This window comes from Emydura macquarii, unplaced genomic scaffold (assembly GCF_026122565.2).
Source record: "Emydura macquarii macquarii isolate MOO-44397 ecotype Brisbane River unplaced genomic scaffold, CSIRO-AGI_Emac_v2 contig_3128, whole genome shotgun sequence".
NCBI classification, from domain to species: domain Eukaryota; kingdom Metazoa; phylum Chordata; order Testudines; family Chelidae; genus Emydura; species Emydura macquarii.
In genome coordinates this window covers 7,232,571-7,259,577 of record NW_027133265.1, presented here as the reverse complement: position 1 = coordinate 7,259,577, position 27,007 = coordinate 7,232,571, and the positions used below count along the sequence as shown (strand labels likewise).

At 37.1% G+C, this 27,007-nt stretch overlaps 2 protein-coding genes across 5 annotated transcripts in view; one reads left to right on the top strand and one right to left on the bottom strand.

Moving 5' to 3' along the window:
• Positions 1-25,480, top strand: part of WDR19 (WD repeat domain 19) — a 94,944-nt gene extending 69,464 nt beyond the window's left edge. For both annotated transcript variants that reach the window (XM_067531186.1, XM_067531185.1), the window contains 17 exons: positions 261-318; positions 1,195-1,341; positions 1,431-1,513; positions 2,870-2,953; positions 4,985-5,131; positions 6,891-7,015; positions 7,505-7,617; positions 8,934-9,002; positions 9,520-9,597; positions 16,093-16,189; positions 17,960-18,084; positions 19,472-19,553; positions 21,194-21,344; positions 22,830-22,953; positions 23,985-24,061; positions 24,460-24,584; positions 25,269-25,480. In XM_067531186.1, coding sequence (XP_067387287.1) covers positions 261-318; positions 1,195-1,341; positions 1,431-1,513; positions 2,870-2,953; positions 4,985-5,131; positions 6,891-7,015; positions 7,505-7,617; positions 8,934-9,002; positions 9,520-9,597; positions 16,093-16,189; positions 17,960-18,084; positions 19,472-19,553; positions 21,194-21,344; positions 22,830-22,953; positions 23,985-24,061; positions 24,460-24,574 — 1,675 coding nt within the window. In that variant the 3' untranslated portion in view covers positions 24,575-24,584; positions 25,269-25,480. The remainder of the gene's footprint in view (positions 1-260; positions 319-1,194; positions 1,342-1,430; positions 1,514-2,869; positions 2,954-4,984; positions 5,132-6,890; positions 7,016-7,504; positions 7,618-8,933; positions 9,003-9,519; positions 9,598-16,092; positions 16,190-17,959; positions 18,085-19,471; positions 19,554-21,193; positions 21,345-22,829; positions 22,954-23,984; positions 24,062-24,459; positions 24,585-25,268) is intronic.
• Positions 25,481-26,080: 600 nt separating this feature from the next.
• Positions 26,081-27,007, bottom strand: part of RFC1 (replication factor C subunit 1) — a 76,312-nt gene continuing 75,385 nt past the window's right edge. For all 3 annotated transcript variants that reach the window (XM_067531211.1, XM_067531208.1, XM_067531209.1), the window contains exon 25: positions 26,081-26,703. In XM_067531211.1, the coding sequence (XP_067387312.1) occupies positions 26,620-26,703 (84 nt within the window). In that variant the 3' untranslated portion in view covers positions 26,081-26,619. The remainder of the gene's footprint in view (positions 26,704-27,007) is intronic.

The window sequence follows — 27,007 nt, the reverse complement described above, 5'->3', positions numbered from 1 at the left end:
AGAAGGTTCCCAAAGGAAACTCAGCAGCGCTAGGGGGCACATCCCACAAATGGGAATATGCAGTGACTACCTTGAAAAAGAATTGTAATTTACACTAAATGCTGCAAAAATATGATCACAGCACTAACTGTATTTTAATAAGAGTCACATTAGGAGATCCATTCTGTTTATGTGTCAGCTAAGTATGCAGGCTTGATATCTTTGCAACTGTTGTTCCTATTAATATACATTTTTACTAATAAATTACTATTTCCTTGTAGGGGGGATTATGTAAATGCTTTGGCACATTATGAGAAGGGAATCACAGGGGACAATAAGGTAACACTCTTCAATGATGGTGTCTTAAAAGTCATTATCTGAATCTGAATCCTTCTGTTTATTTAAATATAGAATTTTGTATTCTTCTGTAAATGATATCACTCTCTTCCTTTTGGAAGAACAATATTGCTCTTTCCTGTCATTTTACACACACAGAAGAATAGCTTATTTGATGTAAAATTTCTAATGCATTAACGTAATACTGGGAAATTATTTTTACCATTTGAATATTTTTACAATAATTATGTAAATATTAAGGGAGACAGTGCCAAAATAATAATGTATTGAAATATTATACTTCTATAGATCTGTGCTCCTTTTGTGTAGTAAATATTCAGTAAAGAAGAATAGAATGACTAGTCAGATTTTTCAAAACAAAAGAATCAGCAGTGCTTTCATGTGTATTTTAAAACCAAATGTATGAATTCATGATACTGCTACTTTGAGAGAATCTCAATTAAAAACAATAATTGACCCATCTGTCTTTTCTATACATCTGTTTTGGTGTTTTGTTTTGTGTTGTTTATCTATTTTTTAAACTTATGTTTGTTCTCCTCGCCTGGGGGTCAGTTATTTCATAAAATAGAATGTAATGTTAAAGACTATATGAAACTTCACCAGAAAGTTACCTAGATTTGGCCAGAGAGACAAACATAGGCTTCGCTACAATTAATGGCTCCATTAATTAATCATAAATAATGACTGTTGCCTTTTCAGGCTCTGGTTTAAATTTTATAGACAAAAACAGATTTACTTAAGGTCAGATCATTTTTGGTTGATTCATTTCACTGTTGTTGCAATCATTGCAATAGCTTCTGTAAAAAACAGTACTTTGTGTACTGAAAATATAGTTATTACGTTACTTTTGATCGCCAGTACAAGGAACATGATGAAGCTTGCCTAGCTGGAGTGGCTCAGATGTCCATTCGAATGGGAGACATTCGTCGAGGGGTTAACCAAGCCATTAAACATCCTAGCAGGCTGCTAAAGAGAGACTGTGGAGCCATTCTGGAGAGCATGAAGGTATCCCTAGTAATAGAGAGCGCATTAATAACATGATGAATTCACAGTCTACAAATATGTTAACATTTGTATAATTTCCATTATTGTAGCAATTTTCAGAAGCAGCCCAGCTATATGAAAAGGGGCAATATTACGACAAGGCAGCATCAGTATATATCCGCTGTAAAAACTGGTAAGTGCAGCTTTAGTACAGTTTTACGTTCCTTGAAAAACAGGTTATATTGTAGTGTCCTTTAAAAGGAATAGGAGTCCCTGAGCGCCTTGATTGTCATGTGAACTATGTGTCTGATCAGACAGTCTGCTGACTCTTTTCCTGGGGACTATGCCACGTATGATTTACAGTCTGAATCTTCAGAAACACAGATTGATGTAAATCAAAGTTTTGTTTAAATAAACAAACTGCAGCTATACTTATCAGCGGACCTCTCCTTACTATATTATGTTTAGCTTGACTCTGTAACTGGGTTTTCAGTGTCTTTGTGTACTGTGCACATGGAATTCTTTTACTTGCCTATTATGTCTGGTTCATTAAAGCTTCTTGGTTTACAAAAGATGATACACCAGGGAGTGCAATCCAGCCTTTTGGTTGTAGATTGCTGGTTCCAAATTCAGCACAGGTCAGAATTGGCCAAAAGTAACTAGCATCATATGGCTGTTCGGTGTCCTTTTCTAAATGAATTTGGCCCTTGTCTAGTTCCTAGGGAGCAGGTGTCTACATAATAGAATTGCCACCACAGTTGGACTCTTAGCAATCACTGCAGAATGAACAATAATTGAATGGGTAGGAAGACAGATGAGGAAAACTTTCCTTATGGAGCTAGTTTCTCCACATCAGAATTGAGACACATTGGGATAGTGCAGGGAAAGCTTTCATTGCTGTCATCTGCACTGTGCCAGTTCTGTGAATAAATTAGAATACCGCAGAGTCCAGAGTGGTCAGTCTGGCGCTTTTCACAAATAGAATCTACAGCTCAGATCCTCTAAAGTATTTAGACATGTAACTTCCACTGATTTCTAAATACCACTGAAGATTGGGGCCTATGAGAACATCCAAAATTTAAAACAAGGAAGAAAAGATATTCTAGTTCTATAAGGCCCCTTTACGCTATCAGAGCAACAGAAAATGACCTGAAAATGCACAGTAACCAATTGTTTACTGAATTACCAGTTTTTAGGTGTGTAGCAATTGCCTATTTTTGAAAATTTTGAAGCTCTTTCAAAGCTTCTCATGTATATAACATAAAAGAACATATTTCCAATGCAAATTATCATGATTAATTTCCTTGTTCATTTACATGAAAATGAGATCACTTTTACATACTCATCTTTTGTCTTAATTGTATCTAAAGTATGTGTTAAAGTAAAAGATCGTGTTGTTGCTGGTATTCATACTGCACACATTTTGTTAGTCTCATTTTCATTTCTCTTGAGTATTTCCATAAATATGCATATGCTTTATTGGGTGAAGACAAATTAAAAAGAAAGGTCACATTTATTATTTGATTCTTTTCTTATTCTGGTTTTCTAGGGCCAAGGTTGGTGAGCTTCTCCCTTATGTATCATCTCCAAAGATTCACCTGCAGTATGCCAAGGCAAAAGAAGCAGATGGCAGGTGCGTTTAATTTCCAGAATCAAATAGCCAAGGGTTTAAAGCTACAGAATGCTAACATTAAGAGGTTTTTTTAATAAAACCAATTAGTAGATGTAGTGAATACAGTGTTCCTGGAAGAGAATAAAAATCAAGTGTTATGCAAATGTCTTAAAACCAGACAAAGATTATGATGCTGACTAGAAAGAAATAGTTCTGATTGATTATCCTTGGGTAAAAGCTATTTTAAAAAAAATAGTGTTAAAGCTATTGTTAAGTACAGTAAATTTGTTCAGTGGTGGTGATATGTTGAAGTTTGTTTCTTCTGAAGACTCCATTTGAGTTTTTTTAAAAGCTGTGATATTAGGCATCACAGTCTGGGGAATAAAGAGAAACAGTTTTTTCTTTTTAAAATAAATTACTGGCCTCCAAATTTACCCTAATTGTGAGCTGAACTGTAAAACGTGAGTGAAAGTTTATAAAATGTCACAATAACCTACAATAATTAATGTTGATCTGAAAAGGTGCAAAAGGGAGACAAACAGACTGAATTAGTATAAACAAAAAGATCTACTGATATAATTCAAGGACTGTGTTAAGATCATGCCTGGTAAACAACAAAAGTGTGGGAACAGAAATCAGTGAACCAAATTTGGTGTGTTAGAAATTAGGGCTAACTGGTGAACAAAATAATGAGGGTATTGGCTGTTCTGCCATCACTGCCCTATTTAAGTCTTTAAAAGAGAAGACTTTTGGAGGAAAATCAGGAGGAAGAAACTGTTTGCCAGCAACTGCTACAGCAAGCTTTTCCATCATGGCTGCCACTGTCTCCTGGGACCCCAGGATCTATCGTAACACTGTGAGGCTCTGTCATCTTGATCCTGAGAAAGATCCTGACCAGTCTGGGTCAGAGAGAGGGACTCAGATGACATTGCCACCTCCACCAGCTCCAGTTAAATTCTGAATGACACCTGAGATGTGAGACACTCTCTCTCTCTCTCTCTCTCTGACTTACACAAGCGTACACATGTGCGTACACACACACACACACACACTGTGTGCCCTTTTTCTTCACCCATCTTATTTCTTCTCTTTCTGCCTCCTATTTAATGAGTCTGGCTCAGACAGGCAAGACTGCAAGACTGTATTTTGTAACATTGCTATAATCCTATGACAAGAAAGAAGCAACAAAAAGCAGTGCCCTAAACAGTCTGATGCTGGTACAAGTTTGCCAGGTCTCGCAGAGGCTATTAAGAAAACGAGCCATACCTTCCCTTCTACCCCCCAGCAGTGTGGTTGCAGATAGAAAATGTGTCTGGTGTTGATTCCTATCTTCGCTGTTCTTTTCTCTCCCCTCTTGTGTGTGTCTTGTTTTGTCTTCTAGGAAACAGAATCAGACTTTTATCAACAGCAGCAGCCAAAAGAGCCTCAGCTAATTTCTTTTCATTTCCCCAAAAGGACAGTTATTACCAAATTTATGACCACCTAAGAATCTGTCAAACAAGTTTTTTTCCCTTCTAAAAACTTTACAGCTAAAGGGAAAGAGAACAAGGAATGTTATTAAAATGAAAGCTTACTCAGTACTTTACATTTTAAATGCTTTAACTGCTTTTCCTTTGTTTTCTGTATCTTTAATAAAAGATTAGAAGACTGTTCAATTATGTATTTGCCATGGTAGTAAGCAGGCGAAGGTCTCTATTTCACACCCCTACCTTGTTTAAAACTGTTTAATGTTGAATAGTAACAGAGTCATGCTAATACCTTTATTTGGGTCCATTTATTTTATCTAAATTAATTCTCCTTGTCTTCCAAGTAGATTCAAAAGATGATATTGTATGAAGTGTCTTCTGTCTTCCTATTACCATTATCCATCCCAAGAGGTGGAGAAGAGGTGTATATCTACTAAGCAAATTTGCTAAACAAACAATAACTTTATTTCACAGCGTAACTTCTCAGGTGTAAAATGTCATGAATTCCTTGCATAGAATATTGTGAAGAATTCTTCACAAAGCCAAGAAAGCTTGAATGTAAAATGTAGGCATTGTTATTTTGCAGATACAAGGAAGCTGTTGTGGCTTATGAGAATGCCAAACATTGGGACAATGTAATCCGGCTATATTTGGATCATCTTAACAATCCTGAAAAAGCTGTTAGTATTGTCAGGGAAACGCAATCTCTCGATGGAGCCAAGATGGTAGCCAGGTAATGCAGTACTGTAGTTACATTAGATAGATTTACAAACCTAATGTTCCTAACCTTACTTCTTAATTATATGTTATAGTCCTTTTTGCCCTCTTCTATATTTTTTGCCAAGTGCTAGAATTATGCTCAGTATGCTAGAAGTGATTAAAAAATTAGATGTAAATAACCTAGTAAGTCCTTTAGTCCGTCCTCAGTGGGGTTTCATTCTTACAAAGGGATATCAGGTTTTTGGATATCTTTTCTATTAATTCGTTGATACATCTTAGTTTTCTGTTTGCTTTTCTTACTGCAGAAGTCTTAAGTTTTTTACCACTCTCATCACCAGCTTCTTTTGCTTGATTTATGTCTTCTAGTTTGTAACCATGTAAAGCATAGTCCCTTTAGTTATTTTATTTATATTATATTTTGTTATCCTCATTAATAGGTATCTGGGAGGGATAGTCTTTGTATTGTATTCTGCATTGTGTATATTAATGTATGGGATGAGCACCCAGAACATAGAAGAGACATCATCTCTAGGTTATTTTAATAAATCTGAATCTATGTTTTTGTATAGTGCAACACTATATAATCCCTGAGTTGTGCCACTGAAAGAATTACCCACATGCTGGAGGCTTTTTTTAAGCCTCTAGCATGCTCATATGAGCACATCTGGAGTGTTATGTACGGCCATAGCTGGTACTAGACAGTTAAACTTTACATTTGCTAACTGGGGTGATACCCATGGTGTTGAGGACCAGTGCAAGTCTCCTTGCAACATATAAGTTTGAGGGGCTGTACAGGGTTAGTCAGCTAGGTAGCCAAACAGGCTGCCTGTTTGCCCTTTGTATGCCATGGAGCTAGTCACTGTACCAGTCAATGTAGGACTTGTGTGGAAGGTGTCTACAAGGGCAGACGAGGGTAGAGCAAAGGAGGGCCATATGGACCGCCTCCAGTTTTTTTTTTATGCAGATCCAGTGGTCCCAGTAACCTGTAAAACCATTGCATTGGGGTCGTGGCTGCTACTGGAGCCCTGCACACTGACCGTGGTTTGGGCAGTGAATTTCATCACTACATCCTCCCTGCATACTCTGGTTTTTACGCAAGGGGAGTGAATTTCACTCTGAGTGCACAAGTTTGAATGTTCTCACTCTTACATACAATCGCACAAACAAACAAGAGCAGTAAATATCCATTCAGTTAAAAGTGCCATGTACTTGCCTGGGCACATATCGAGAACATCACACTATATTAAGAATGTATAAGAAACATCATTGGATAGATGCTGTCAAACCATGAGAATGTCAGCTTTATTATTTTTAAAGCATATTTCAAAGACAGTAATCCGCACTGAAAACCGGTGTCAAGTTTTAAATTGAAAAAAGGGTAGATGAAAATATCATTAGAAAAAGGCATCTGAAAAACACTTTTTGCCCTTGAAATTGGCCAAATAAAAATTTCTCAAAGTTTCACCAAAAAAGTTCACTTCTGGCCTGACAATAAACATAGAAATTTGATCCCAACTGATAGTAATCTTATAGAAACCTATAAACAAGCAAGCTTAAAATATAATAGCCTTCTCATCCAGAATCCTTACTAGAAATTAGTTTATCATAAGGTATGCGTGTATGCTAACAGCAGCACTGTAGAAGATTTAGAAGAATGATTTAATAGGCCCTCAGTTGCCACACTCATTGCACAAGAGATTTTCTTTGGAAAACATTTGGAGTGTGTTTATTATGTTGTTTAACAAAAATATTAATTTGTTTATTCCGATTAGATTCTTTCTGCAATTGGGTGACTATGGTTCTGCCATCCAGTTTTTGGTCATGTCCAAATGTAATAATGAAGCTTTCACACTGGCCCAACAGCACAATAAGATGGAGATTTATGCTGACATCATTGGTGAGAATTCTATTTTAATAATTTTTTTTTTAATTCTTCAGCAATTTATGGCCTATTTGTGAAGAAAGGCATAGAGAAGTCTATAATGATAATTTGCAGCTGTGTGAAATTTCACATCTCTGATCTGTTTGCAGAATTGAGTTTTCTGCCTTGTTAGTACTTGGCGGCAATAGAATAACTCACTGAATCAGTTCACAGTTATGCCGTTTGAAATTGACTATGCCTAATAAACAGCAAGGGTAATTACATTATGGTGTAAAACCTAAATTAAATAACTGCTCCAGTAAGTTACTAGTCTTTTATCAAAGATCAAATGTGGCATATAGGTATAAATTGTATAAAACAGAAGTTATAAATCCAGCTGACTCCTATTTTCTTTGAAAAACAAAAGCCAAAAATGTAAAATATAGGGTTTCCCTCTTTGATGGGGTCTTGAAGCCAGTGTTTTCTGAGAAGAGTTTTGCTCACCTTACTGTCTCTATGTTGCAGGTTCTGAGAATACCACCAATGAAGACTATCAGAGTATTGCACTATACTTTGAAGGAGAAAAAAAACATTTTCAGGCGGGCAAGTTCTTTTTGCTGTGCAGTCAGTATGCCCGGGTTAGTAATCAGAGAGTAAAACAGCAACAGCATTTAAATGTCCATAGCAATGGTTGTGCAAAACGCTGGATTCCAGGATTATTACACTTCCTACTAAGCAGAAAAAAAGTAGGCTTTTTATCTGCTTCCTCTCATTTCACATTGATGCAATCAGATGAAAAAATATTACTATCCTACCTACAACAAAACTTAGAGGAAATTATTTCTTCCATTAAATAGAAAATAAATAAATAGTGAGTGATATATATTATGTTATTCAGTCATGCACATAACTCTTATTGACTGCAGTAGAAGCGTCATATGGATAATAGACATAATATTTCTCTAAGTGATGCATGAACATAGTTTAGTTACTGTTTACTTGCTTCTCTGAATGCTCAGTTGTAGAAAAACTCATTAATTGATTAAATACTGTAGCTTATTGAAATAGAATTTTTACAGGAAAGAGTATGTAAATTAGCATATTTCTTATTGACTAGTTACAAGTTGAGTGTGTCATCTGCTACATATTGAGCGGGATGTTTATGTCCCAATAGCAAAAAACCAAGATTACAATTTTTTCAAATTACCAACTGCTGTGGAGGGACCATTGTCCCAGTGCCACATTAACCACTGGTTGCAGCGCCAGTATTGGGGTTCTCATCTCATTGCTGACTGTCAAGACTGAGAAGAAATGTGCCAGGACTAGGCTGTGAATTCTCCTGCTGTTCTGATGGGGCCATGGAAATGAGGAGGAACCTAGTAGATGGGCATGGGTGGTGCTGGATTGTAATTGTCCAGCAAGGCCTTCAGAAAGACTTCATCCATCTACGCCTCTTTCCTACAGCAGTTTTTGGGAGAGCAGCTGGTGCCTCTGTACTCCCATGGTCCCAGTGTCGTCATCCTTACTGGCCATTTTCACTACTTTATGGATCATTTAACTTCAAATTCATATGAAACAACATGTGCTCTGGGATTACATCATTTTAATGTAATCAAAGGATGTTTCTCCTTCCTTCCCAAATGCTGCAGAACCATTTTTTCCCCAGTGTTTTTTCCTTAGCCAGTTTTCAATAGGTTTAAGGCCTGAGCTATTATAAACCACCTCCTTAGTCAGCTAGCTGTCATGTGTTACTAAAATTCATTTAACTCATTTGACACACAGGTAAATAACTTATGTGAGTAATGCAGAAACCTGTGTTCAGCTATGTTTTTCTTTCCAAGGACAGAAACTAGATGAATTAAAATCTAATTTTTCAAAAACAGGGGAAAATATTATATAAAGAAAATACTATGTCATTTACCTGTTATAACCCTGTGTTTCTATTGTGTTTTAGGCACTAAAACACTTTCTGAAAAGTCCAAGCACAGAAGATAACATGGCTATAGAAATGGCAATTGAAACAGTAAGAAATTGAACATTCAGCTTGCTTTTCATTTACTCTGTCTCTACTGTAATGATGTTGTCCTAGTGTTTAGCAGAGAGTCTGAATAAATTATAGATGTAAGGAGGAAACTGCAAAAGTAAAGGCAAAGGACTAAGATAAAAAGTTCCTGATGCCATCCCAAATAATTTTCTTAGCACTGATGCTGGAAAAAAGGGAATGTAAATAACAAACTTATCTGTAATTCCAAATCTTGATCTTCTTAATATTTAATGGTGCAGTTTTAAAACTGTTAAACAAGTAGTAGTTTATGACACCCTTGCCGTAGCGTGTTAGATTTTAAACATGAGTTATAGCATGTCAAAGAGAAACTGAGCAACCAAATAGGTACCTACTTTACTGCATTTTGAGCACATAAGACCGATAAATACATGTTTTAAATTTATCTAAATTCAGAGGTTTTCTATAAGGAAATCTAATACTTTTTCCTCATGTTTCACACACATGTTGACATTTTTCCTCTGTCTTTATTTAATAGGTGGGGCAGGCAAAAGATGAAGCACTGACCAATCAGCTGATAGATTACCTTATGGGGGAGAGTGATGGCATGCCCAAGGTACTATATCCCTATCCTTCTGTTTTCTCATGTTTCTGTTCTACAGGATAATTGTATTTAGTTTTTTGCCCTTCAAACACCTAGGAGATGTAGATTGCTTTTTCAGATATATAAAAATAATTCTGGGCAAAGTTCTCAGCTCCCATTTAAGTTCCCAAATTAAATTACCAGATTTTCAAAAGGGCTCACTGCGTTGATGATCAAAACATCCCTCATTGACATGTGGAACAATGAGTTCTGTAGCTATATGAAAATCTGGCTACTTCATTTAGATGCCTAAATGGAAGCTGAGCTTTTCTGAAAATCTGGCCCTTTATTTTTGTACTTTATTATCTTGGATCATACAATTTTCCCAGTTGAAAATGATTTACTATAGTCAATTCCAACTGCAAGTACAGGATATGGTTCCTGTAACTATATTTGATTTTAGGTAAAAAATTAAGTAAACTGTGCTGGGATGTACAATTCCGTATGTGATCTGTACATGACCAGCTGAAGCATCTGTGATAAAATGAAAACTAAAAACTAACAAACACATATCTTGAGATTGTAATGGTATACTTTATATATAAAATGGTCAGTTATTTAATTCTAAGGATATAAAATACTGTAGGTATTTATTTTTTGTATTGTGATTTATGGGAAATCTTTCTGAGATCATAGAGTTTAAGGCCAGAAGGGACCACCAGACCATCTAGTTGGACCTCCTGTATATCACAGGCCACCAGCACCACCCATACATCCCTGCAGGCGCCTTACATATTTTTGCTTTTACTTCCCATTTCATACCCAAAATCCTCTATACAAAGATGACTAAATAGGGCTTTTTTTGAGTCCATAGGTCACATCTTCCACCACAGACAATGATTAATGCACTGGGAACTGGCATACTATCACCAATAGGGTGTTCTAGTCCATCTTTCCCTTTTACGTGCAATTTTTTTGTATTAGTTGTCGTGTGTGTGTGTGTGGTTAGTAATATTAACCAGTCAATCCTGCTTGTTAATGCGATAGGCCTGATGTTAAAAGGAAGACGGAGAATAGCAAATATATTTCAGGGTAAAGGACTGAGAAAAGATACAATATCTTCAGAGGTAAAATTCTCTTCTCATAGCCGCACAACCAATATCTGCTCCAGGATCTTGATTTCCATTCATGTGCAGACCACCAGGTAGGTGAGCAAAATGTAGGAGTTTAGATCTGCAGTGTGGATCTGAGAAAAGGATTTTGCCCATATTACCTTTGCATGGTTATTTTCCATGTAGGTTTAAAAATTGTTAACTGTAAATAGCATGTCAGCCTTTTATTTGAATGTACTGGTTTCCGATATTAAACATAATAAAGAACTAGCTTTCTTTCAGAGCTATCAGATGGTGGTAATCTTTGGGTAATTCAGGTTTTCTAAGCTCCTCTGTGGCTGAGCTACACTTGCTCCCATACATAAACTGCATCAGAAAGGCTCTGCAGGGCTTCCCCAAAGTCATCTCCATACTCCTGTAAGTTCATAATCACGAATTATGCTCTCTAGGCATGGAGCAAGGTTTGACAGCTGCAGCGATGACATGCATTTGTGACTGAAGGGCGCCATGTCCTCAGGATTCTAGGTTTGGTTTGCAGCTGCATGGTGAGATTATAGAGCTCTGGCCTCTTGCTTGCTGTGCCATATTATAGGGCCAGGATTTGGTCCTTTGGGCATTTAGTCGCACTTCTGTCTTTTTTTAATTTAAGAAAGGCATCTCTGCATTCGGAGTAGCTACTTTATCTCTATCTTTGTTGGGTGCTTTGTTGGGTGCTCTATCTCTATCTTTGTTGGGTGCTGTTTTGATGTAGTGTTACCTTTCATCAGACATTTAGATAACACCAAAATTGTATGGGGTGTATACACTTGAAGATAGAATCCCATTGCAAAGTGACCTGTAGAGATCAGAACTGTCAGGGCTGTGATGAGAGATCTGATACTAACAAAATCGCTCCACACAGATATAAACTATGGTGGGACACAGACTGACTGTCACATCCTGTCCTTATATTATTTTTTCTGTAAACCACAACTCAGCATTTTGGTTGCCTCAGGGAATGGGAAATGGAAAGTGACCAACAATATAAAAATGTTTGAGAACCAGTTCTAACAGTTTAACTTTTTTTTTATAAAATATCGTAACACATTGTGTGAATACACTCATTGCCATGTTTAACATTGTTTTGCAATGTGTATGAAGGGCATTCTTTTCCTCATTTAAAAGCTCTCTCTCTCTTGTTCTTCTGAATGCTTTACCCCATCTGCCATAGTCTCTCTCAGTGAGTAACATCATTTTACTTTATCAAATCATAGTGACTTGTTACAAAAGCTATTAAGGAAAAAACAAATCATTTTTAACTTCATTATGGTGGAGAGGCAAATGAGTGACTGAAATTCTCAGGCAACCTGAATCACATTTTTATAGAATAACACCTTTTAGATGGTAGAATTCTTCTTTCACTGGAGATAAGACCTAAATTGAAGCAGCTATACAGCAGAAATTAGCTAATGCTCTCTTCTCTTATTCCCAAACTAGATAATTCTCACAATAGCCTGGTTCTCTTGCTCCACTTCTCAATAAAGAATTAATAGCAGAGGGCTGTAATGAGGTGTTATAACAAGACTTTACTACTTTTAACAAAACGTTCTTATAAACTTAGGATATAAATCAAGGATATTGGATCACAATCCTTTTGTCTTAATTCTGACAAGTGAACTTTAGTATTATATATAAATCATTCATTAATATATTATGATATTAGAATACAGTTTGTTTGCTTACTGTAATGCATATCTCATTGAGTGTTAATTAGCAAGATTCTGCTGTTCTGTGTTTATTATTTTAAATACAAAAATGTTTTGAAAATTGAGAAAAGCAACCCTGAAAACAAAATGCTATAAAGTTGCCAAATTCAAATAAAAAAGAAATAATGTTCTATTGCATATTAATAATACGTTTTCCAAAAGTTCTAAGATAGTTTCTATTTAAAACTGTTTTCCCTAATTTTTAAAAAGCATATGATATAAAATGAAAACATTTAGAGCCATGTTTTAAACAGACTCCTTTTTTTTTACAGTTTCAATTATTTGTAGGCACAATTTGAGTCTTTTGGATATGTTACTGTAATTGCATCCACAATTAGGGACATAGGAAGCATTATATCAGGTCAGGCCAGTGGTCCATCTTCTGACAGTGATCAGGAGATGTTTTGGAGGAAGGTACAAGAAACCCTGTGGTGGAAAATTATGTAATAACCTGCTAAGAGAATTTTCTTTCTAACCCTAGTCAGTTAATGATTGCTTTGTCCCTTCTAATACAGTATATTATCCTATCTAATGTAGTAGTTTCATCATCTATATAAATATCCAATTTTTTAAAAGCTCATTAAGTTATTAGCCTTTATGGCAGTGAGTTCCTCAGGTTAAGTATGTGTTATGTAATATTATATTTCCCATTATCAGTTTTCAGTGTCTGTCTTTTCAATCTCAGTTGAATGTCCTTTTGTTCTTGTATTGTGAGAGAGGGTATACAATCTCTGTATGCAAGTCTCTATTTTGTTTACCTCTGTCAGATCCCTCTTATTTGTCTCCTCCCTCAGTTGAAGAGTCAATCTTTTCAGTCTTTTCCTTATGTGGAATTTGCTCCATGTCTCTAACAATTTGCTCACCTTTTTTTTAACTTCCTCTGTTTCCACTATGTAATTTTTTTTTGAGATGTGCTGATTTGAAGTGAACACAGTATTCCAGGAGAGGACACACCATTGATTTACATAATTCCATTATATTTTCTGTCCCATTCTATATGTATCCTAATTTTTTTTTTTGGTTATGACCACTACTGCAAATCGAGCAGAGGTTTTTGTTGAACTGTCTGTAATGCTATCTAGGTCTCTTAGATGAGTGGATTGTAGTTAATTTAGAACCCAGCAATGTTATAAGTAATTCAAACTATTCTTTCCAATTTGCATTACCTTGCATGTCAGCATTGATTTCACCTGCTGTTGTGCCAACTTGCCTGGTTTTGTCAGGGTCCTTTTGTCAGTTTTCTTTCCTCGTGTCTAACCTAAATAATGTTGCGTCATCTGCAAATTCTACCTGTTTGCTCACCACCCTTTCCAGCACAGTAATAAATACATCAAACAACATGGCTTTTAGTACAGACCTTGTGACGCTTCGTAATTAGTCTGTTGCCATCATGAACACTGACCATTTATTTCTGCTCTTCATATTATGTCCTTAGCCAGATTCTAATTCATGATGATACTTGGCTTCTCCTTCCATAGCTACTTAGTTGCCTTAATAAACTCTTGTGAGGGCTTTTTTTTCAAAGAGGTTTTGGAAGTCAAGTAAATTGCCTGCTAGCTCTCTCTTATCCTTTATTTGTTGCTGCTATTCAGAGAATTTTAGTAGTTTAGTAGAGCATGATTTGCCTTTACAGAAACTGTGCTAGTTTGCTGCTATCACATTTATCTAAGTGTTCTGTTTTTAAATTATTCAGCCAATTTTCCTGGTACTGAAGTAAGACTTGCAGGGCTGTTACGTCTCAGATCCCTTAGCACTTATTTTAAAGATAGATATCTTTACTTACACTCTAGTCCTCTGGCATAGCAGCTGTCTTTAATGAGAGATTACATATTTTTCTTAGCAGCTCAGCCACTTCATTCTTAAATTCCTTCTGATCTCTTGGAGTATCAATTAAACACCTTTGGCTGGGCCATGACAGCTGACTCGGGCTCATGGGGTTTAATTGTGGTGGAGATGTTCAGGCTCACAGTGGAGCCTGGGCTCTAGGACCATCCCCCCTTGCAAGGTGCCAAATCCCAGGCTCCACCCTGAGCCGGAATGTCTACATCACAATTAAACAGCCCCATAGCCTGAGCCCTGTGAGCCTGAGTCAGCTGACATAGGCCAGCCATTGTAGAGTAGACATACCTTGGATGTATGCTCTCTGGTCCTGGTGACTTAGTCTTTAATGGCTAGGTTTTATCATCCTTACTCAAGCAAAATAGTCTTAGTTGATGAGAAGCACCACTGATTTGAATGGGGCTTCTGGCAGAGTAAGGCATTACTCTACATAAGGGTGGCAGAATGTAGCATTAATTGATTCTCATCTTATTACAGCACAACCTCTTTCGATATCTCAGTCTGTGATAGTGCATCATTTTTATTACATAAAAAAGAAATTCTCTCCAACTTCCTCTGTGAAGACTGATTTTAAAAAATTGTCTAGCTTCTCCGTAATGTCCTTATCCTCTTTAAATTGCTCCCTTTATTTCATGATAAATCCAGTGGACCCATGCATTTTCCTGCAGGCTTCCTGCCTCTGATATAATTAAAGACTTTCTTGTTGTTGTTTTGCAGGTGTGGCTAAAGCTGGGATGAAAATTTGAACCAAAGTATATTTTAATTGGGGGGGGAAAACAAATTCAGACACATATAAAAAAATTAAATCTTAAAAGCGTATACTTGCACATATGTACAAAAATATTCAAACTACTTCAATAAAATATTAGTAAATTCATTGGTAAGCTGTTTGTCTCCCTATGAAATGTAATATTCTAAAAAGGAGTAATTTTATTTCACTGTTCTTTATTTTCTACTGAATCGGGCTATTGCAATGGTCCATAGAGAACAGAATTTCAAGATCAACATTTTAACATCAATCCTTTTGTATAATAGCTTTAATTACAACTCAGTTATAATTATTTAAAGTGATCTTGCAAGGTAAAAGTGGTATACTCTTTAAAATATATATATAATTGCTCCTCCACTAAATATTTATTTTAGAATACCAAAAAGCAGAAACAAAACCTATAGGTCAGTAGTCAGAAACATCCATGATTGACTAGATCTGACATTACTGCAACAATATAGCTGAACCACTGTCTGATTTCTTCAGTGTTAATCACCTCATGATCAGGGTGCTTTCTCTTCAACTTTTTTCAAGCACATTATGTATTTTAAAAGTTCTCATATCAGCATATTTAGGTGAATATTACATTCCAGCTGAAAGAGGGCCGTCTTTCAACTGTATCTTTTATGTACTGTTTATTAAGAATGGAGAAATTTCCCTGATTTTTTCCTTCCTGGAACTGACCTCTTTCTCAATCCAGGAGAAGATTGGGACATACTGAGGAGAAGTTTAGAAGCAGCCTTAATCAAGGGGTGGAGGTCCAGTAAAAATTTCCCCTTGAAGGAAAGAAGGGAAGAGATATTTCTGCTCATTACTTCCCCCAAAAATTAGTTGAAAAAGCTAGTTTAGCAATGAAAAAAGTGGCAGTATTGAACCACAGTTTTGTTTGCACTGCCAGAGGCAAAGAATATGATGCACAGGTGGAAGGTGTATGCCAAGCCACAGAGTCCACAGAGAACTCTGAAGCACCTCTGATATTTGCTTGAGATGGAGAGAGATCTGGAAGGTGATATAGCAATATATATTCCATTAGCAAAATTACTTTTGTATTGTTTTGATTAAGGACGCCAAGTATCTGTTCCGCTTGTACATGGCACTAAAGCAATACAGAGAAGCTGCCCGAACTGCCATAATAATTGCCAGGGAGGAGCAGACTGCAGGTAGGTAACTCAATTTATTCTGTTTTTACTGATGTGACAACAGGATTTCATTTTCCATTTCAGCAATATTTTGGATACCATCGCTTGTAGGGTTGTGCTCAAAGAAGGGCCTATATCAATTTTAGGAAGACTTTTTTCTTGTGTACACTAACAATTTTCTCTTATATCCAGTCTTTATTTAGAATTGTGAAGTTGCCTTTGTGAGAGCTTACAGCGCTCTTATAGGTATGTATGTACTGCAATTAAAATCCCACTCCTGGCCTGTGCCAGCTGACTTGAGCTAACGGGCTGTTTAATTGCAGTGGCGCCATTCTGGCTTGGGCTGCTGCCGAAGCTCTGGGACCCTCCCATCTTGCAAGGTCCTAGAGCCTGGGCTCCAATCTGAGCCAAAACATTTATGCCACAATTAAACAGCCCTCTAGCCCGAGCCCCATGAGCCTGAGTCAGTTGGCGCAGGCCAGCCGCAGGTTTTTAATTGCAGTATAGACCTACCCGTAGTGATATTGGTATGTGGAGCCCTTTGCAAAGTGACAGACTAAAGAGTGTCTCTTAGTTTCTTTTATTTCATTCCAAGTAGAGTTATTAGTGGAGATTACCTAGAACTTTGCTTTTCCCCATTATGGAGGCCTGTCCCTTAACTGCAGTTGCTGGTAGATATAGTTTCTAATTTAGGGACTGACCCTGTAGTCCTTAAATACATCAAACTCATTAATTTTTAGTCAGAGTTTCTCCTGTAATGATTGCTTTCAAAAGATCAGACTTCCAAAGGTTCTTGTTTTAGGCACCTTGTTTATTCTAAGCTGTTGGTTAGTTTTTAAAGATAGAGGGGATTAAAAAATAAAATGAACTAGGAAGGGGGGTGAGAAGCAAAATAGTGTATCTCGTGCATTGGTTATTCCCTGTGTACTCCAGTCAACAGTCCTATATTAACTTTCTGTTTACTTTTCATTTAAAATAAGTTATGGAAAATGTTTGTAAAAGAAAAACAGCAGCCTCAGAGTCTAGGACAATCATGTTTTGGGCAAGTTAAAATCTATCTGCCTGCAGCTCTACAATGGGCTGGAAAATCTCTTAAACCCTTGGCATTGAGTGTCAAAGATCTGCTAACTCTACTGCAGTGAAAAACAATTTTGTGCTCGGACAGAAGCATGGAACATAAAGGCTTCAGGGTTTTATTATTCATTGCCTAAGTTCCTTAAACCTGGAAATATAGCAGTAATCCTGAAATAATAAAATGTGGTACCTCTACTTTTAAGCTTTTAATTATTCTGAAGTGAAAGCTTTTTCCACCTGTTCAGTTTAGCAAACTAATTAAACTAACTCTTCAAATAACACATAGTTGATGTTTAACTAATTACAGAAATAATCATTATCCAGAAACAAAGGAAATCCATCCTCTGATGCCCTAAAACTATTTTTTATACTTTATTGGAAAAGTAATGAGTATTCCAACTTTCATTTTTAAAAGAGGTTATAACAACATATAAAATCATGATCTACATGTGCTCTGAGCTCTTCCACATACGTCCCACTTTCTACACTTCTTCCCATGTTACATTGATTTTTTGTTTGTTTAGCTACCTACCTAGTATTGTCTAAGATATTGCAGCCAGGCATCTGGCTGCTTGTGATTTTTCCAGACAAATTGACATGCAAATTTTCTGCTCTTACATTACAGTTGAAAGCCTACAATTGAGTTTAATTATATCCCTCTTGTTTAAGAGCATTGTTGTGAAAAATTACATTTACTGTTAACTTTTTTCTTTAAAGGAAACTACCGAAATGCACATGATGTTCTTTTCAGTATGTATTCAGAACTAAAAACCCAGAAAATTAAAATTCCTTCTGAGATGGCTACAAATCTTATGATTCTACACAGCTATATTTTAGTAAAGGTAATGCGGATTCAGAATTAGTATTTTAATTAAGCAAATTCTATGCAATATTTATATAAACTGTATAGATGGATGCTCTATATAGACAAATTATGCTGGCATGTTTGTTGATAGTACATACAGATGTAATCTTCTGTTACAGCTAGAGAGGAGTTGGTAAATGCACTAGTTACAAGAATATTCCATTTCCGTTCAGTGAGCTCACTGCCTGCCTGTCAATTATTTTCTGCTGCTGGATAGTGTAGTCCCAAAAGTTCCAGTTTACTCAGGATAGCCCTGGGTTTCTGTTGTGTCTCAGGTACTTATGTTTATCCTATGCAACTGGGATCAAATAAAAATCTGGTTGTAGTTTTACAATTACTAGAGGTAGTTGGGGCTGCTAGAGCCTGCCTCTCTCCTTCCTCAGATTTTGTTGCTCTGCCTGTGTCTTTCCTCACCACAAAGACAACCCAGGAAAGGAGATGGCAGGCTCAAAAACCTTCAGTAGGAGCACTTTCAGCTGGCTTAGGGACTTGTGATAGGACAATGGAGGTACCAAAGGAGCCACCCTCTGGGAAAGATCTCAGGTTGGGACAAGAGATGCCCTACAAATACGCTATAAAAATTCCAGAGGATAAAGACCAGACCTGAAGAAGAGCTCTGTGAAACTCAAAAGCTTTTCTTTCTCACCAACAGAAGTACTCCAATAAAAGATATTACCTCACTCACCTTGTCTCTGAGGATAGAGGGCGTAGTAGCATCTCCCAAAACACATCATCTCCCCTGTCCAGTGCCCCAAAGAAAATCAGTGGTGAGGCAGACATATAGGTATCATAGACCCTAGTAGAGGACTCCATCCATAAATATTTGTGGGTCTCCCTTTACTGGTTCTGTATTTATTTTGGCAGTATAGATGGTAGAGGTTTTCATGCTATGTCACAAAACATCAGCTGTATCCCACTACAATATATGGGCAAAGAACAAAAGTTTGCAGACTGTGTATGAGAGGAGACTAGGATCTATATCTTTGACTTGAGTAGAATTGCACCAATGTACTGCCAGCAGAGTTTGGCGCAGCATCTTTTAGAATGGTTTGATATCTTAATCAGACAACTTTTAAATCCACAAGTGGTTTGCTGATAACTTGGAGATTTGCCCTGGAAAAGTCTTCCTGGCAGCTACAGGCTGTAAATTGTTATTAATAAAAGCTTAGAGAGAGAAAACCCAAAGGAGAAAAAGTTACAAAAGTTTGAGAAGCTACAGTAGTGAGTATTTCTAAGAGTAGCAGAAAACTGTGCAGAGATATCACCTATAGTATAGAGTGGCCAAAGCGTTTACTAGTTTTTAGATCCTCAAAATGCTGTACCTGTTAATCTGTAGTTTAAATATACCCACTTGTTTATTTCAGACACATGTTAAACGTGGCGATCACATGAAGGGTGCACGCATGCTTATTCGTGTGGCCAACAACATCAGCAAATTCCCATCTCGTAAGTGCTGTCCACAAAAAAAAAGCACAAGATAATTAACTATCCAGTGCATCAGACAGATACTTTTCTCTGTGCTAGTGTTGTCCATGTCTTTGAACAGGTGTAGATATGGAGTCAAAGTTAAACTTGTCTTGCCATCAAAAAGCTGCTTTGCTACATGGCATGTAGTTATGAAGGCCTTGTAGTGGTGAGGGCAACACTGCTAGCTAAGTGTGTGTGTGTCCTAAACCATAATAACTGCTAATGGCTGCAGTATTAAGTTGCATGAACCCCACACTCAAGATCATATGCAATTAATGGGTCAGCTCTGGGACCTTGACACAAAATTATCATCTGTTTCCTTTCAAATGTACTGCATCTTCAATACAAGGGAGTACTGCAAGGTCAGGAAATCTTATCACTAGGGCAGTCCTTGCTTGGGGCAAAAGTAGAGTGCAAGTACAAGATGCTAAAGCTTGGCTCACTGTTATATAGTGGTTACCTTTAAAACTTTCAGGCTCTGTTTTGGCGATTATACATTACTGCTGTATGCCTTATACGCTGTCTAATCAACTTACCAAAGATAAAATTGCTTTGAGAAGCTGCTACATGCAGAATCCTCTCACATGTGACAACTGCAGTGATAGTACATATGTCTATACCACATGTGGTTTGCACCTGCATACACTGACTGCTGTGCAGACCAGCTCCATTAACTCCTGCACTTTTGACCACATTGTGACAGAAATTATACTGGACTCTTTGCTCCCAAGTTCCCAGCCAATGGTGTTTCCACCTAAGTTATCAGTCAACAGACACTGTGAATGTTTGGCTATGAATAGAGCCAAGGTAAGGGGTGAACCATTACCATATTTGGGAGAGGTGCGGGTAGTCAAACCATTCCCAAGGTCAGATGGTCAGCCTCAGAAATGCACCATAGTGAGAGGAAACCCAATGACTGGGATATATGTGAAAGACACATGAGGTAATTGTTCTGCTCTACTCAGCAATGGTAAGACCTCAGCTGGAGTAGTGTCCAGTTTTGGACACCACATTTTAAGAGAGATGGGGACTGACTGGAGAGAGTCCTGAGGAGCACAACAAAAAATAAGAGGTTTAGAAAACAGGACCTGTGAGGAAAGGTTAAAAGAACTGGGTATGTTTATTCTAGGGAAGACTGAGGAGGGAACATAAATCTTCAAATAGGTAAAAGTTGTTATAGAAAATACGGTGACCAGTTGTTCTCCATGTCCAGCAAGGGTAGGACAAGAAGCAAATCGGCTTAGTTTGCAGCAAGGGAGATTTAAGTTAGATCTTAAAAAAAACTTCATAATTATAAAGATAATTAAGCAGTGGAACAGGTTCCCTAGGCAGGTTGTGAAATCCTTGTCTTGAGAAGTTAAGAACAGGTTAAACAACGTGGTCTAGCTATACTTAATCCTGCCTCAGCTCAGGGGGGATGGACTAGGTGACCTTTTGGGATCCCTTTCAACCCTGCATTTCTATGTGGAAATACAAATACCAAAAATCGGTGTTGCGGTCTGAAGAACTTGACATCATGCTCGCTCTTTCTTCAAAAGCCTCTCAACCCTGTTTGTTCTATTGCTAAGGTTTTTGGCATTGCTAGTGGTAGATGAATGTTTGCCATTGTTTCATTGCAGACATTGTCCCAATCCTGACATCAACAGTGATTGAGTGTCATAGAGCAGGATTGAAAAACTCAGCTTTCAGTTTTGCTGCTATGTTGATGAGACCTGAGTACCGCAATAAAATAGATCTTAAATACAAAAAGAAGATTGAAGCAATGGTCAGGTGAGCAAGGCTAATCTGCTTTATTTATAAGTGCAGACAACAAAACATCTTTATCTGTAGGATTATTTTTCCACATGGTATCCTTGCCTCAGATTAATAATTTCCCTCTCCTCTGAAGACTGAGGACCTTATTTTTCATTGCCTGGAATCTTTTACAGTCATTTACTTCTGTGTCAAGTGGGTATAAAATGCTACCTGTCCAGCAGTAATGCTTGCCACCCATTCTGCACAGGTGTGAAAGTCTATAGTGAAGTGAGCCTATAAAGTTGTAGTAATTCTCCTCTATTTGTGTTTTCAATTGTCGGTTGTTCAGCATCACAGCTGCACACAGCACTTTATAAAAAGATACAAAGACAATAGTTTAAAATGAGAGAGAGAACAGGCCAAGAATAAATATAAAGTTAAACAGGCAAACTCTCAAATTCCTTCTCCTCTCTCCCCCTTCTTTCTAATCCATTTAGACCACAAATTCTGAAAGGCAGAGACCTGTTTTCCTAATATAAGAGTACTGCACAGATAATAGTGATGGTGTGTTTATCCTACATGTCTCAAGGTCCTTGCTTTAAGGTGCCATTGTAAAAATCTCCAAGACAGCATGCCAAACTGCTCTGTTATACTCATTACACCCTCTTGGAGACAGTAGGGCCACATGGGTGTAATTGAAAGCAGAATTTTCTCAACTTGTGGGAGGTGTTTGAAAGAGCTCCTGTCCAGCAGAATAAAATAATCAGGGTAAAAAATCTGACCCTTGCCAAACTTTAGAAAATATTTTAGTGAAAATGTCTAATTGTTCTCAAAGCTCATTATGCTGAGACATTGATAAGGCTGTATTAGGCCAAATGGAAAGTGCTATGAAAAAGGATCAGTCTTTTATCTGTAATATTCCATAGCGCTGTATATCTAGGAATCACTTAGGAAAACTAATTTAAAGTGCCCCTCTCACTGCCCTCCTCTTAGTTATAATCTAAACATTTTATAGTAGAGTCTGAGGCTCCCTCACCATCATAGATGCTTGTTGAAAAGAGAGCCTATGGACTGAAGCTCCATGGAGCAGAAACTGAGAGTCCCAACCATTAAAACACTGAAGCTTAACTTCTAATATTTAACTCCTAAATACCATGGTGAGTGGTGCCTAGGAAACTGTAAGATTAGATGATTTTATGTAATATATATATAGTTTATTACTGGGAGGTTTGAGAGATTAAGAATTCAAAATGGTCATCTAACATTGCTTAATGGCAAATAAATGCTTCAGTTGATTCACATTATATGAAAAACAGCCCATTTGCAATGTTACACAGTATAAGGAAAATATGTGCAGTATCTAAAGGAAAATTACTTAAAATGGAAGTTACAGAAAATAGTTAAGTGGAAACTGTACATTACTCTGAAAAAAATTAATCGTTTTTGCTCTTTCCAGAAATAAGGTGTAGTCTTTTGTGAAGGATTTCTTGTACTTGATTCATACTCATATCTTATTTCTAGACGACCAGACACATCTGAGGCAGAAGAGCCAACTACACCATGCCCCTACTGTGAATTCCTGCTCCCTGAGTGTGAACTCCTCTGTCCTGGATGTAAAAACAATCTTCCATATTGCATTGCAACTGTGAGTATCTTAAACTGAGTGATAGATTTCCCTACCTCCCCTACCACAAATGGTTTGAGAATGCTTCCTTTAGTATTTAGCGCTGTATGCAGGCTCTGCCTCTTCCCTTTTTAAAATGTCAAACTGTTTTGATGAATAACATTCCTCTTAATTTATAACTGATTCAAGGTAGGTTTGTCCAGTCAGGGTCTATTCCCCTTATTAAAACTAGAACCCAAAATAATCAACTATTATATTGCTAACATTTAATTAAATCAGTGAATTTTTACAGTCTTAAATTATAAGGTGTATGGTAAGGGGGAAAAGGGTGTGTTTTCAATTAAGACTGCTGTGCACAGTGTCAAAGTTCCAGAGATGTAACATCTACATATTTATGGAACCTTTTTAAATTAAGGAAGAGAGTACACAAGAAAGCTGTCTCAGTCTAAACAGACTGTCGCAAAAACTGCTGATCTGCCTGCAAATTTGTGATTTCGGGTTGGGCAGGTGGTATGCAAACAAATGGCTTCTCAGCTCCCATGCCTTCTGTATGTGTGATTAGCAAGTGAAAAATCTTGTACCTAAACTCTAATATAAAAAAAATCCTGTACATTTTTGGTTGTTTGTAAACTCTTAAAATGGTAACTTAATGGTCCCCATGTCATGGATATTGTCCCTTAATGTACTACTTTCCTAAAAAAGGGGAGGAGGGGAGAATTACAAATAGCAGAAAAATATTAATGAATTTCTGCATCTCTTATTCAGAATTTTTTACAATATTCATACAATAATTCCATACGTATTCCACAATAATTCATACAGCAACAGATGTAAAAAATAGAGTCCTGTATCCAAATTACCTCATATTTGCTTGAAAGTAAGTTACAATAGCATTAAATCTAGCCATACTGTAGTGAATTTGATACCATTGCTAGTTAGTGTACTGTTCAAGACCTTTCTCTGTAGAAAGGAGCAGAGCTGAAGACCCAGTACGCTGATTAGGATGCAAACACCTACAATCAGGATTAATCATTGAAAACTTTCACCTGCAGGGTCGGCATATGGTAAAAAATGACTGGACAGCCTGCCCACATTGTGACTTCCCTGCCCTGCACTCAGAGTTCAAAAAGTAAGTTGGCATTTTCCCTCTAAATAAGGTTTTTTTTTGTTTTGTTTTGTTTTAAAATAGTGGCAGAAAAGGGTCTTTGCTAATTAAACCAGGCAGGAGACGCTTTAACCCTTTCATTTTGAAGGCCCATCATTTATCCTTACTCCACATTTGCATCATAGCGCTTACCTTAGTGTGAACATAGCAGGTCATGTAGTATGCGTGCTATAACTAGAGAAGGCAGCAGCTGATGCAGTATTGTAATCTTTGAAAGAAACTAGCAAGTGTGGCAATCTAGTTTGACCACCTGCATAGCAGACCATAGAATTTCTCCCACTAATTTCTGCATCAAGCCCAACAACATGTGGTTGAAAATAGTGTCAGGAATGTAATTTGACCTGAAATATTTTTTAAAATAGCATGTTGCAGAGTGAAAGCATATGTCCAATGTGTTCAGAAAGAGTTAACATTGTCCATCTTAAGAAGATAGCTGACTGCACACCATACCTCAACCCAGAAGAAATGGAACAGTGAACTTATTCAAGTAAGTGCTAATGCCACTTGCAGAACAAACCCTTAAGATATGCAAGATGTGAGCCAAGATATAGTGACTAACTTGATGAGCAGTAGGGAAAAATTGATATAATATCGCCAATGTGCTTATTTATATATAGGAACTGTATATTGTTCCTTGCCCTGCAGAATTTACAATCAGTCAATGTGCAGCACCAAGCAAAGGGGTTCCCATTCTAGGTACTACCATCATGTGATAAATAATCAAAACTTTGTGTTTTTGGAGGGAACGTTTAGCTAGAATCTACCCCTTGGTTTATAATTCAGGTGGACAAAACTTATTATGGTTCAGCGTCTAACTGTTCTTCTTGTGCCTACATCCCTCTAGATTTACAGAGGGATTAAGCACTTCTTCCCAAGCCTTTTGAAAAGAAATTGTCACCATAAGCTATAGCCTGTTACTTAGGAATTTTTAGTTGTATATAACTTCTCCAACTATTAAGACCTTTAAGTTTGAGTTTAAATATGAATCCTGATGTTCTCAATGAGCTGATGAAGCCTGTTATAAAACTGAATCTCTTCCATAGTATTAATTGTATATTAGAAGGTAATTTACCTTATGTTGACAAGCAATTTTATTGTTAATACACAGAGAAGTTAGTTTAGCACACGTCTCTATTTTGAAGACTGAATAACTATTCCTGTTCATTTTCAGAATGATTGGGTCCTTTTGGAGTGTTCTGGCATTAAGGAAACCTCCTCAGCAGTCTGCTAGATACCCACTTGCTACAGCTATTTAGCTGGGGAATTTTTTTTTTTCCAATTTAATACCAGAGCAGTTTTGTTCTCTATTGTGTGATACATTTGTAAATATTTAGTTAATTTTTGTACTTTGAAAGAATAAATCAATTTTACCACTTTGCTTAACTTTAATTGATGAAGTCTGTTCAACTGCAGCAGTAGAAATAGTGCGTACTCTTCATTCTAGTAGTACCAGCAGAATTCCCTCTACAGCTGTAATGTAATATCTGTGTTGTTTCAATGCCAGAAGGCTGCTTAGGAAATTTGAGCTAGAAACTCAATGGGGGGGCACAGAGGCCCAATATGCTCCTACTCACTGTATATCAGGGTTTTTTCCACCTATGCTTTGAATTTTTATTTCCTGAGCAATGCAGTAAGGGCACTAGTCTACAGCCTTAAATATCTCCTCCTCCATTTTCAGACTGAATATATGCAATTTTAATTCCATGACCCACAAGCAACCACAAGTGCCAATTCTCAGAGTATTTTGCCCTGCTGGCCTAAAAGACAATATTACAGCTTTTCTGTGCCTCTGTACTTGAACAAAAGTACCAAGGGAGAGAAGAAGGCAGTGCAGGTGATGGGAAAGAAATGCCAATACGCCGATTAAAAATGCACAAGGTGAGGTTGATAGCATTTGCCTGGAGCAGGCCTTAACAACAGTCTCCCTACTATGAAAACAAAAACAAACAAACAAAAAACAATCACTGCAAATAAGCCAAAATGTAATTTTAAAATATTTGTGAAACTAAGTTTATTGCAATTGTATACATTGCTGCATTTTTAGAATGTACAAAAGAAATATGCAATTTAAATTTTTTGCATTATGTACTATTTACAAGATTTCACCACATAACAGGGATTTAGTAAAAAGGTTAGATGTCCTGTGAAGAAAGACTATTGGTATAGATGGCCAGAGGCTATAAGCCCCTTTTTCAACATGTTACTGTTTATTTACAGGTGCCCTTCCAAGCAGCAGACTAAAGTCTACATTTTGTTTAGTCTTTTTTATACCTTGTAACTTTGCAGCATGTTAACATTTACATTACCACTGCATAGTTGGAGTGCAAAGCAGCCATACCTCCTCTATAAGAGGAGCATTTTCAGCCCACTGGTTCTACCCCTCCAGCTGTACCACATCTCTCTGCAGTGGGATCACTCCTTCACATTACTGCCAGAAAGCGGTTATCAGGGGGCAAGCAAAGCTGTGTCCAAAGCTAGAGTGGTTACCCAATGTAGTCCGTCAGTATTGAACAATTCACATCTCATTTCTTTCCTTTCCGCTTTCCTTTTTTTGTTTCTTCTCTATTTGCTGCGTTTGATGGCTTGGACGTCTTTGCCTTTTTTGGCTGAAAATGAAATGTTAATGTTTAAAATGCTAAGTTGTGACAGAAAAGAACTGAATCAGCATGACAAGGTTCTCAATACGGATAAGTCAAAAGAACATGTTAACGAAAGTAAGGATATCTTAAACTGACAAGAGCAGTTACTTCCCATTTGTGTGCTGATCCTGTAGCAATCAGTAACCTGAAGAGAAGAAAAAAAAACAGGACCAGGCCCTTACACAGTAATTCACCTTCCCAGTTACAACTAGCGGGCCATACACTTCATTACGTCTGTTGCCCAAGCTCACTGCACACAGCAGGGGCTCCT